Below are 12,500 nucleotides of genomic sequence, written 5' to 3' on the forward strand. Positions count from 1 at the left end.
TTTTCTTCTGTACTTGTTTTCTTCGTGGCTGCAAATGCTCCCCACCTCTGATCTCCCAGGAAGTGGAACCTCAGTGAAGTCTTTCAACGTTTTTAGCACTGTGATGTACTTCACTTTAGATTATAAAAATCGGTGGTATTTCCTCATTAGCTATGATATTTCCCCCAGGACTTTTTCTGGTATGGGGACCATTGATGTGTTGTTCTCAATTTCAGGGCACGATACCCAAGGTAACACCTTACAAAGAAGACCAAGGTACTGGGGTATTTACCGAAGGAGATATAACAATTGGTCTGAACATGTCAGTCCCAGCATTCATCCTTCATCCCACCAGCAGCAAGATGGAGATCCAGCAACAAGTGATGCCTATGTGGACACCCAAGTAAGATAGTAAGTGACCAATCAGCATGGCTGAAATATACCAGGCGGTGGAATTTATAACTCTGTAGTTAAATATGTCATTCTTCTCTCCAACCTGGAGGAATGAGGAATGTTAGGATCAGGTTAATGGTTGAGCCAACTTTATTTTAGCCCTGGAATCAGTGGAATGAACACATATAGAAGACTTTCTGGGTGTATATGGACCACTTGTTTCTCTTTACTTCCCGACACAGCACTCCATATGCCATTCCACGCTATCACCGGAGAAGCAATTTTAAGAAACAAGACCAAAGCCACGTTAACACACAAAGAGAGCAAAAGTCTCCAGAGAGGGAAATGAAGGAGAAGAGGCAGGATGAGACTTTGGGAAGCTGGTTCAAGATCACTGTGAGTGTCCTGGAAAAATTTGCCTAATATGTAGAAGAAGGTGAATAGAGGGAGTTGTGTTAGACCCATGTAGAGATACTAGGAACTTTTCTGGGGCAGAATATTTGGTAATCTGTCTTTTTGTTACTAGGAGTTAACATCCTAGATCATCTCAGGGCAGACTCGGAGAAGCAGTATAAAAAGAACGGACTGACTGCAAGAGGAATGGGGGAGGTTGTCTAAAAGCAAAGGAGAAAACTGCTGCCAAGGAGATGGAGCAACTCCACACCAGAAGGCTCAGTTTGGCCCAGGCCGAGTGTGGAAGGAGGTTGAGTCTCTGTGGTTTTTGTCAGAGGAGCAGGCCAGGTCTGCTTTAGGTTGGATCTCTTGGAACTTTACAAGAGGAAGTACATGTTAAATATCATAAGTCGATTATCTGAGGAAACCTATTTGAATGGAAAGAAAGGGTATTTAGGAAATCCGTGTCTGGTACAACAGTTAGAAATAATGGATGTTGTCTCATCTTAAAAGAAAAAATATATATTTTAAAGCCAGGAAAAAATATCTGGAAGGAAGACATGGTTGAGTTTTATCTTAACCTTAGATTACGTCAATCTACTCTTTTATCTTTTCTATGGGTCCTAGATTCCATTCGGCATAAGATATGATGAGAAGTGGCTGCTGAATTTGATTCAGAAGCGATGCAGTGTCCCCTTCACTCCAGTCGAAGTAAGAGAAGACAGTGGGGTGGATGAGAGACAACAGAGCAGATGAGCAGTGGCTCTGGTCTCATATTCTGCTTCTCTTGCCGCTCTCCCTATAGTTTCACTACGAGAAAATGCAGGCCCATTTCTTCGTTGAACATGCCAGCATTGCCTTCGCATTGAAGAATGTCAATGGCAAGATTTGGGATGACGATAATGAGAAGGTGTGTGTCAAAGGCATGACCAACGCTAGCTAGGAATAAGAGGACAGGGGCAAGGCTCAGATTTCCTGATACTTACCCAGCCCCTCTTGTGTTCTGCACAGATATCTGTCTTTGTCAGCCCCTCTGGTGCACCCCACTCTGTGCAGAAGGAGCTGAACTCAGAAAAGGTGGAGCAGACAAAGGTAATGCAGGCTCAAGACAAGTTATGCATCCACATCCAGACCCACCTCTTCTTCCCCCACCTATTGCCCCCTTCACCACCTCAGACTCAGGGCCACTGAACCCCATGTCTAATTCTGCAGCTGACCATGAACAAACTATATGATGTGTCCCAGGATTCTCTTGACGTCCAAAGATGCTGCTTTGACCCTGGTATGGCTACAGCAGTAATTCTAGGGCAGATGAAGGCACAGGGGTCTGTCTGGGAAGGAGACTCAGGGATGGTAACTTAGGGAGGGATTGGTACTGAAGCTGTACCAACCGAGTCCTTCTCATCCTTCTGATTCCCTCCTCTTGGCTTTCTTGAGACTTGATGACCCATGGTACTGAAACAGCACCGAATCCAAGAATCTGCATGGCTGCCCCCCTGCAGATAGATGAAGAGAACATGTCCAAGGTGAGGTCTTAGGTCCAGTGCTGGGATTGAAGGTGAGGATGGGATAGAATACATAGTAGAGGTAGATTGATCTCAGGTATCTTCTGTTGAGGTCCTCACTAACTCTTTCCTCATCATAGTTTTTGCCTTTTAACTTGAGCAACAAGAAACCTTACCAGCTGTATGACCTGTCCAACACTATGCAGAATGCCTCGAACATCAAGAACTTGAACCTCTCCAACAGTGAGGTGAAGTTTGGTACACAGACCCTTCTTCGAAGGGAAGGCGGTAGGGCTCATGGGGTGGTGATAAGGGGCAGGGAACTGGATTTGACAGAAAAGGTAGGGACCGGGGGTACATGTTGTCTTGGCTCCCTTCCTCTGGTCTATGTGGTTCCTCCCTATAATTATAGGTGAAGTCTGCAGGGGGGTCGGACCAAGGCAAAGGGCTGGAGCCAGAAGAGGTGAACGCAAACATAAATCCCCTATGCACCACCATCTCAGATAAGTCAACCAACATAAGGTCAGTTGTACACTCTGTCACCCCCTGGGAGCCTGAGCTACCACTCACAATGCCTGTTTGCAGTAGGAAGCAGCCCTGATCCTCTGGGAGGACCACGGGCCCTAAAATCTCCTCTCTTTGTCCTTTACTTGTGCTTCGAGGTCTCCTTTCCTTCCTCTGACCACCTCACCCGTTTGCCTAGCCTGAGATCTGTTTCCCATCCATCTGCATGTAGCCTTCTTCAGCGTGCTCTCTCAAGAGTGTGTTCCAGGAAGCAAGACAGTCCTTCCTCACCAGGACCAGGAGGGTCCAGCTTTGAGCCAGATGCTGGTGCCCTGCACTGAGAAGAGTCTCCCAGCCCAGAGTCTCATGCTGAGACGGCCTCTCTACTCTGTGCTGAGATGGGGCTTCCCTGCCCTGCCCTGAGAGGGACCTGCTTTATCTTGCTCCATAAGGTCTCTTTGCCCTTTCCAGGCTGAGATGAGAACTCTCCCACCCTGTGCTGAGGGCTGAGGCCCTGGGTGGCTGCCACCATGACATCTGTTTCTCTGGCCCAATGTCCCAAGTTGGGCCCTCCTTGGGAGAAACCAGAGTTCCCCGAGTCAAGGGAAATGAGTGACCGCCATTGAGCAGAGGGCCTCCCGAGGCAGCAGTGGAAGGCAGAGGGCAGAGGGGGTCGAAGAGACAGAAGGACAGGCCTTTCAGAGCACTGCCCCTCCATCCCTCCACACATGACATCTTCCTGCCTGGTCCTTCAAGGGGTCCCTGGGTAGCCCGACACGGGTATGATTCCTCAGGCAAGGAACCAACTAAGACAGGCACAGATGCACAGGAGCCATGAGGAGAGAAGGCAGTGATCATAGGAGGGGGTCACAGACCCTCTACCCTCCATGTTGAGCTGGGGCCCGACCCTTTACTCCTTCTGGGGAAGGTCTCCTGCCCCCGTGGCTGCTGTGTTTCCCATGTCCTGGTTAGACTAAGTTTCCATAGGTGACAAAGGGTCAACCAGCATCCAGTGGGCCCCCAGCCTAATAGGTGCATGTTTTGCATTCCTACCTGGGGTCTCAGGGTCAGCCAGGGGCTGATGAAGGAGAGGGCTGCAGCAGGGAGCCATGTCCCCTGTCTTCTCTCTTCTTCCTTGACTCCCACCCCCGTGGCAGGACTTCTTTCCCTTCTTTTTGCTTTGCTTTCTTTTTCTCCCTTGTCTCTGCTCCTCTATGTCTCTCTCATCTGCATTCCATTTCTGTCTTCATCCCCCTTCCTGTCACTCCCAGGCCCCTGAGCCCTCCATCATTCACTCCCCTACCTCAGCATCTGTGACCATTTGTGAGGGGTGCCCTAGTCCTGGAAAAATGCTGGACCCTGAGCGAGGTAGCAGAGCTCTGGGCTCCCACCTCATTCTTTCGTCTCTCTGGATCTTTTAGTGAAGACCTGGAGGAAGTAAGAGAGCGGGAGGGAAGAAGGAAATCCTGGAGCCTGGGCTCCAAATGCTGCTTCCTGTGGCGTTGAAGAAGGGATTCAGGGCAGTTTAGTTGGGAGCTACCCAGGAGGACAGAGAGGGAGCCGGGCATTGAGGGAGGGAAGGCCGGTGAGTGCTCTTCCTATGGGTCAGTCCATGGGGAAGGTGCTCAGATCCCTGGAAGCCTGGGGCACTGGAGCATAGGTGGGATACACTGGACTGTGTGACTGGTATAGGTTGCTTGCTCCCATGAGGCACAGCTACTCTGCAGATTCACCTACTTTTTCTGTTTTGTCTTGATTTTGGCAGCTCTATCCTGGAACTGTTCCCCAAGTTATTATGCCTGGTAAGTGTGTTCCTTGATCACTGACTCCTCTGAGTGGCACTGACACTGCTCACATGCTGCCCTGAACCCCGTTAGCCCAAACGCCCAAGTTACATTTTTGGATTGGACCCTTAATCCTCATTGGCAGATTGACCCACGTGGGAACCTGACAAAGGCTCTGGACCTTCTTCACACAAGTTCTCCATAGGCTTCAGGGACCCCATGGTGACGATCCAAAAGTAGTCCCGCTCATGGAATTTCCAAGGCCCTTTCGCACCTGACCTCAGATTCTCACCATCTCCTGGGCCCATCCTTTCCCCTAATCATCCAGGGCCACCTCCCTGGTCTCCACTGCTGACTTCCTCTTCCTTTTCCCAGGATGGCCAGGAGCCACCCCCACCAGCTAACTTTGGTATTGAAGCCCACAAGAAGTTACCAACCTACAAGGTGAGGAGGGGGATCGAGCAGAGTTTAGGTGGTACATGAGCAGGTAGTATCAGCTGTGATCCTGAGGACTGTCTTTATTTCAGGGAAGTGTCTTTGGATCTGACATGCTAAGTCTAGTCCTGCAATTCCTGCAGCAGTAAGCACGCCTGGGAATCTGAGGAAGGGGAGGGCTAGGGCTGGTGAGGCCACCCAAGCTCAAGACTGCTGTCTGGGTCCATCATGTCTCATTTGGGGCTCAGTTCTCACAGGCAGCCTGTCCGCTTGCTCCCTCACAGGTACTACTTGATTTATGACTCTGGAGATCGACACTGTCTCCTCTGTGCTTATCATGACAAGGCCTGCTTCTCCCTGACCATTCCCTTCAACCCCGAGGACCCATCCCCGTGAGTATCACAGCTCAGACTCTGCTCCTGGGCCCTGTGGCTCCTCAGCAGACACCGGCTGGCTCATGGAAACACCCACACTGGCCAGGTCACCACCTCCTCTTCCTCTTCTTCTCCTAGAAGCAGCTTGTTTGAGTACTTCAATGACAACAGGAATATGAAGAAGTTCAAGGACCCATGTGCGTGTGTGATGGAGACGATTGGGCAGGGAAAGGGGGCATGAAGGGGTCAGTCATGGGGCCCAGGGTGTGGCTACCCTGACCCTCGCTCTCCTTTCCCCACAGACCTGCGAGTTCAGCTGCTGAAGCACACAAAACATGACATCGTGTGCTCCCTCTGCGTGTTGCCCAAAACTCAGCATGACCTCAGCTCCTTCGTGGTGGACATGTGGTTCCAGACGGTGAGCACCTGCTTCCTCCCTCAGCAGGCCAAGAAAGACACAGGTGGGTAGGAGGTGTGAGTGGTGACAGAGCGCCTGGGCTCTTCCCTTTCAGGAAAGGATGCTCTGCTTCTCTGTCTATGGTGTGTTCAAGGAAGGTGAGTGTGTAGAGTCCCCTCCCCAGATTTCCCACTGCTCACTCCCTCTGGCTGGTCTCCCTCTCAGAACTCTGCCAGCTTCTCTGATCCCTTCCTTTTCCTTCCTATTCTCTCTGAATTCTCCTGCCTCCACTCTGCCCCCAAACCATCTGGGTCAGAACTACATCCATTTCCTGCACAACTCGGGGGTCAAGGACATACACTGTGGAGTTTGAAGGCTGTCATCCTAGAAGCTTACTCTTAATGTTACTTAAACTCTTAAGTTTAATGGTGCAGTTACTTAAACTCTTAATGTCTTCATTTGCAAAATGGGTTTAATAATATCCATATCTTGTGTAGCTGTGAAAAGTGAATCAAGTGAATTTGTGAAGTGGTTGTCCCAGGGCCCGGCACATCCTGGGAGCAGATTGCTCCTACTATTGCTCTCCTTATTCCTGACACACTGACTCCCAGTGTACAGTTGTCTCTTTTGGCATGAGTATCAAACCAGAACGTGACTGGGAATGCTGTGTGAGCTTTTGAAGAAGCATTTGGGACTCTAAAGGGCTGTTGTTTGTTGTTGTTGAAGTGGAAGGAAGGTCTCAGGGTTCTGTGCGTGCCTTCGCCCGGACCTTCATCACTACCCCTGCCGGCAGTTCCAGGTGAGTCTTGTGCTGTGGGTGGGAACACCCAGCCCAATCTGGGCTCACGGGTGTGGGAATGTGGTGGTGCAAGTCCTTGGGGTTTCCTCAGTGTTGTGGGAAGCCAACAGGTAGATCCAAGGAGCAGTCCAGCACAGGGGTTGAGATTATAGTGGGCTCTGGAGGTAGGGCACTGGGTTCTCTTCCTGACCCCAACACTCACTAGAATTATACCGTAGTGAAGTCACATCATCTCTCTGTGACACAGTGTCTTCCTCTCAAAATGGGATTAGAATGTCCTCTCCCTTGGGCTGTTTTTCAGAGTAAATGCATTGAGGTTAAACTTGCAATTTTAATGAAGCTGTTAGACAATCTTTCCAAAGGTGGGCCCTGTGGGAGGGGTAGAGGTAGCAGCCAAGGAATCTGGGGGACATGCATAGTCAGAGTATGGAAGGAATCTGGTTGATGAATGGCGGTGGGGGCAAGATCATTCTCGGGGGTGTGGGGTGGTCTGTCCTTCCATCAGCTGTCTGAGGTCTCATTTTTCACCCAGTCTATACATCATGAATGATGAGCTGTTTGTGAGGGACACCACCCCCAAGGAGTCTCAGAGTGAGTTCTCCATCCAAGGGCCTACACCCATCACCAGCTCCCTGCCCACCCTCTCCCAGGAGCAGCAGGAAATGGTGCAGGCTTTCTCCACCCAGTCTGGGATGAATCTCCAGTGGTCTCAGAAGTGAGTACTGGGTATGCATGGGGATAGGAGGGAGCTGGGGGGAGCAGAGGAGTGAATAGTGGGAACTTGCAGGTAATCGTTTTGCTTATTTATTTCCCTCATCAGCGTGAACGTTTCACCCTCAGTGAATATAAGCCACCTAGTTGTTTTGAACGTATGCATACTCCTTTATGAATTTCATGGGCCTCATTCCTTTACTGACCGACATTTGGGTTTCAGGAGTTATTCCCACTACACACTGTGCCACAGGGCTTATTCCCCTGCATATGTCGCAGTAAACCTGGAGGCATGTTTCTGTCGCATAGATTAAGCAATGGCAATGTGCTGTCAGGGAGTGTCCACTTTGGTCCTAATGAATGTCACCTGCCTTTCCTCCACCCCAGATGCCTTCGTGACAATGACTGGGTCTACACCAGAGCTGCAGAGGTGCTTGCTCTGCCCAAGGTGAGGTCTGGAATTCAGGCCAAGATGTATGGAGGCCGGGCAGTCTGAGAATGGGACTCCGGGATCTTGGCAGTGCTGATCTCCCAACTCCTTCCCTCTACTTCCTCCAGGCCAAGCACAAAATCCCAGACGAGGCCCTTCCACAGGCTGATCCAGGATCCTGAGAACATGGTCCCGACGAGAAAACCTTGGGTGTCATTTTCATCCTCATCATCTTTCTTGTTTTCTCTCCAGTCTGAGTATGCCTCTGTGATGGAGCCAGGAGTTCTGCTTGGAACATTGGACAGCCAATGCTTAAGTGACACTCATCTACCCAAAGGGCCAGTTGCTCTGCTGTCCCATCCAGGATCCCTGATTCTTTTCATAATAAAGAACGACATCTCATGTTATGTCAAATCCCTGCAGAATCCATTTGAGACAAGCATTATTAACACTGGTCTACAAAGGAGGAAAGGGAAAGTCAGAGAGGGTCAATGAGTTCTGGGGAACAGTGGGGCAGAGACCCAAATCCTGGAACTCCCTAAAACGCAGGCTCTGTGTGCTCCCGATGGCCATGTGACTGCTGAGGTGGTGATGTTCTGTTACCCTGGTAAACCCGAGGGTGGTTGCCTTTGTCCCTAGTGTATTAGTGAAAAAATTTTAGGCAAAGAACAGTAGTACTTTCTTAGCCGTACAAATCTATTCAAATTTTATAACAATCCATTTGGGGGGAAAACAGCAGTAAAGAGCACATGAAAACCTGGGAAGCAAAAATTACACACATACAGATGACATTAGATAAATATCCTTGACATATAAAGAAATCAGTATAGAGTTCGGAAATTGAAATTAACCTAGTATTGTTATTAAAAACAATAGGAATGACCCACCAATGTATGAAAAGTTATCCAACCAAATAAGTGTAAAAACATAAGTGCAAATATTGAGATAAAATGCTAAATGAGAAAAGAAAGCTGAAGATTGTTATTTTCAGGAAAACACACTGTATGTGTGTATACTGTGTACATGAATTGCATAAAGTCATTACTCATAAAAGTACAGTATGTCAGGCAAAAACATGTGGAAATGACATACCTCTGAGAGGCAGGCAGTTTCTTCTTTACCTCAGTGCCCCTTCTTTCTTGTGTGCAAGACAACTAAGATTTTGGAAGATAGAGAATCATTTGTATGAGGAAAGCCCCTCAGGGTCAGTTCTGGAATGTTCCACAGGTCGACCTTCCCCTATACCCAGAAGCAAAGTGAAAGGACATGGGTTTAGATGGAGGGGCTGCCATGGTGGCCCTCAAAGGAGAAGGCGCTGATAAGGATTTAGCCCTTCAGCCTTGCGGCTCCCGGGCAGCTCTCAGGTTGCTGCTGTCTGCAGCTGAGGACCGGGAGTGCTCTTTGGTCAGAACCTCCCCAGTTCATGAGAGGCCCGGCACAGTACTGGGGCACCCAGACTGAGCCCAACACTTTTCTGCTTACTTCACCTCTATTCTCTGTATTCACTTCCTGTATTCCTCACACGCAGTTGGGTTCATACCTAACTTTGTACTAACTGGCAGTGTCATCCCCATTCCTATCATGCACACTTTGGATGGGCGGTAGGAATAATACTAATAAATAATAATACCAAAACAATAACAACGATAATAAAAGATACCAATAATTATAGTGCACATAGAGCATAAATTACTTGCAACCAACAAATAATGGTTCCCAGAATCCAATCTAGGCCCTTCTGTTCTAAAATCCCCCACCCAACTCCTGTTTATACATTGAGTGTTCTTTGTTAGGCCAGAGGCCAGCACAGGGGAAGGGATTCACCCAAGATCCTGTGGTCAGTTAATGGGTCTTGCACTGGGACACACGTTTGATGACTCTCATCTTCTGTCTCTCTAGCTCACCGGTTATTCTTTCTCTTCCGTACTATTTCTCCTTCCTGGGGCTCAGTAAGAAATGGCTTCCCCCATGTCAAACGGGAAGGAAAACGAGACAAGAAAACATGAGGAAAAAGAAAATGAAGAGATGGGATGAAAGTTCACTTATTGCTGCTACGTTTCCAGATGCTGCTTCAAATTTTCTATTTAATGGTACAGAAGAGGCACAGTGAGCTGGGAGCAATATACCTCAAAGTCCTACTATGTGCCAGACATTCTTTTAGCTTTTCTCTTTTTTTTTTCTTACAAGTCTGTGAAGAAGGTACCCTTAGTCCCATTTTACAGAGAACCAATCTCAGACTCACAGAGGTGCACAAATTTTCCAAGGTCAAACATCTACCCCTTGCCCTCTGCACAAGCTACCCAGCAGCCTTCCATTTAGATGAAGGATTTCCAGGGTTAAGGACTGATAGTAGGAAACTCCCCTGATGTGAAACCTGGGCCGCCATGTTCCCATTAGGCCTGAAGAAGATGGGGGGGATGAAATCCTGCCCAGTGAACTAAGAGGCTTGCGTGTGGGAGTCATATGGACTGTTTGATTCCTGAGGTGTTGAACTGAATCCGGGAAGCTACATAAGCTGTTGCCCTTTGGAAAGGGAACTTGAATGGTAAGATATCAACATGTACAATTATTACATGAAAGGCATTTTACAACTCCATCCAAACTAATAATTATTCAGATAAAGGAACTGAAGTTAAAAGGTAAGTAACATGACCTAGAGAAACAAACTTATAAATTGCTGATCCAGGACTCAAAACCTGAAATGACACAAAATATTAGGCTTTTGTTCTTTTTGTCCTTTGAGCTTACATTTGCTATATCTCAAAGCATTATTATTCAGTTGCTCTTTTTAAAACAATGCACCGAAGTATTATTTAAATGTTTAAAATCACCATAAAGTGTAAAAGGCCATGTTAATAGCAAAAGTTAAAAATCAAATTGCATGTGAAAAGTTGAGGAAATTATTTACCACCTATATTCTGACATAGGACTTATATAATTGACATATGAAAACTTCTAAACAATAGAGATGAGTCAATGATACCAGGGAGAATGTACATATAAAGCAATATAAATCCACAATAAACACTTGGAAATATGCCAAATGAAACAAATAAAACAAAAATGAATTAAGTGAAACTGAGAACTTGTAAAATATAATGTAGAATATGATTTAATTCTGCAAATAAATGTATATCAACATGAGCGTATGTGTGTTATTATAAGTAGGTGCATTATACACAGAGGAAAATTATGGAAGAGAAGCACAAATATATTAACAGATATATTTGTATTATGGTGGACAGAAAGGGGGCTTATAGGGGAGAATAATTTCGGTTTCTAAATACACATTCCTATATTATTTCATAATTAATAACAAGTGCAAATTATTAATTGGTACTCTGAAAAGGTTACTAAAATAAAAATTTGTAAACAAAATCTGCAAATCGTCACAAAATGATAACGCAAAAATACATTTACTGACTTAGGAATATCTTAATATACTGCTGTGTAGGAATAGCACATTAAAAAAGTTCCTCAGATAAGTAAATGTGTGTGAACTGGTGAGAGAAGATTTTTTTTTTAATTTCTATATTTGTAGGGTTTAAAATACGGAATTTCTAAAAAATGAAAGATTAGAAATATAAATAACTGTAAACCGATTATAAATATGATGTTTTTATATTCTTTGCTCTGGAAGTAATTTCACTGTGTTATGAGTAAAGGTTTTTTGGGAAAAGAGGCAGATCAGAACAATTTATTTGACAGTGTTTCTGCGTGTGTGTGTGGGGGGGGGGAGTAGCTGTGTATTTCTATTTCTATTTCTCAAGCTTCTTCACGATTATCCACACACTACCTTGTGCAGCTTTCTACTCAGTTCACTTACAGGCTAAACTTCCAGCCCTAGACCTTAAGATCCCAGGATGGACTTAAATATAGAAGGATTGCTGCCGGTGTGGCAGAAAGCCCAGAAAACTTTGGCTTATACAATGGAATCCATGCATTTCTGACACTCCTTCCAAATCCCCTACACTTTACCAAGCTCCTTAGTTGAGATTTTCACACCTGCAATTTTGACTCTGATCCCCAGATGACAACTTTCCTCATTTCTTATGGATTATTTTTTTCCCAATGAAGAGGCATAATTTTTAGAAACAGAAACAAAATATTTTCTTCAAGTAGATTACAAAAAATAAGTACAGCGTGATCTCAAATCTCTTTGTAAAAGTCATATGTGTATACAAAGACTGAGAGAAGATACTTAGTTTTGCTTCCTGCTTACCCTGCATCTGCGTCTCAGTTTATTAATGTGTATTGGGTCTACTTTATGCCAGGCACTGTCAGCCAGTTCCTTATCTGCATCCCGATCTTCCCTCTCTAGATCTGTAGACCTGCATAACTGGAAATATTCGCAGAGAGCAAAATGAATAGTGTCTACCCCATAGGGTTGTGAGGCATGACCTCAAATGGACTACATATTAAACAAGGTTAGTTCAAGCCTGGAATCCCAGCATCAAAACAGCCATCTTGTTATTACTATTTAATCATTATAGGTGCCATTTTTTGAGTTCCTATTATATGTCAAGCACTGTGATAGCCTCATCATATGTTATTTAATTCTCAGAAATATCCTGAGAGGGTGTTATTTCAATTTATAGATGAAATACATGAGACAGAAAAGGCCGGGTTATGCTGTGGTAATAGACAATCCCCAAATCTCAGTGGTTTACTCTTCACTTATACTACATGTTCATGGCAGGTACACGTCCATCACAGAATGGCGGATACTGCGGGGTCTGAGTGATCCTTATGGGAATGACTTAGAGGGCCGAACTGACAGAGCAGCCATCATCTAG

The 12,500-nt window shown here is 46.2% G+C and overlaps 1 protein-coding gene across 1 annotated transcript; it reads left to right on the forward strand.

Moving 5' to 3' along the window:
* Nucleotides 1–244: 244 nt before the first annotated feature.
* Nucleotides 245–12,500, forward strand: NXF3 (nuclear RNA export factor 3). Its single transcript, XM_006917900.2, has 20 exons — nucleotides 245–390; nucleotides 615–768; nucleotides 1,393–1,476; nucleotides 1,571–1,675; nucleotides 1,777–1,857; nucleotides 1,978–2,047; nucleotides 2,203–2,291; nucleotides 2,683–2,792; nucleotides 4,540–4,576; nucleotides 4,934–5,002; nucleotides 5,086–5,138; nucleotides 5,278–5,385; nucleotides 5,506–5,564; nucleotides 5,670–5,785; nucleotides 5,880–5,922; nucleotides 6,491–6,563; nucleotides 7,096–7,278; nucleotides 7,662–7,722; nucleotides 10,285–10,343; nucleotides 12,404–12,500. The coding sequence occupies exons 2-20, from the start codon at nucleotides 718–720 to the stop codon at nucleotides 12,498–12,500; spliced, it is 1,548 nt and encodes a 515-aa protein (XP_006917962.2). The 5' UTR covers nucleotides 245–390; nucleotides 615–717.

This window comes from Pteropus alecto, unplaced genomic scaffold (genome assembly GCF_000325575.1).
Source record: "Pteropus alecto unplaced genomic scaffold, ASM32557v1 scaffold538, whole genome shotgun sequence".
Taxonomy (NCBI): domain Eukaryota; kingdom Metazoa; phylum Chordata; class Mammalia; order Chiroptera; family Pteropodidae; genus Pteropus; species Pteropus alecto.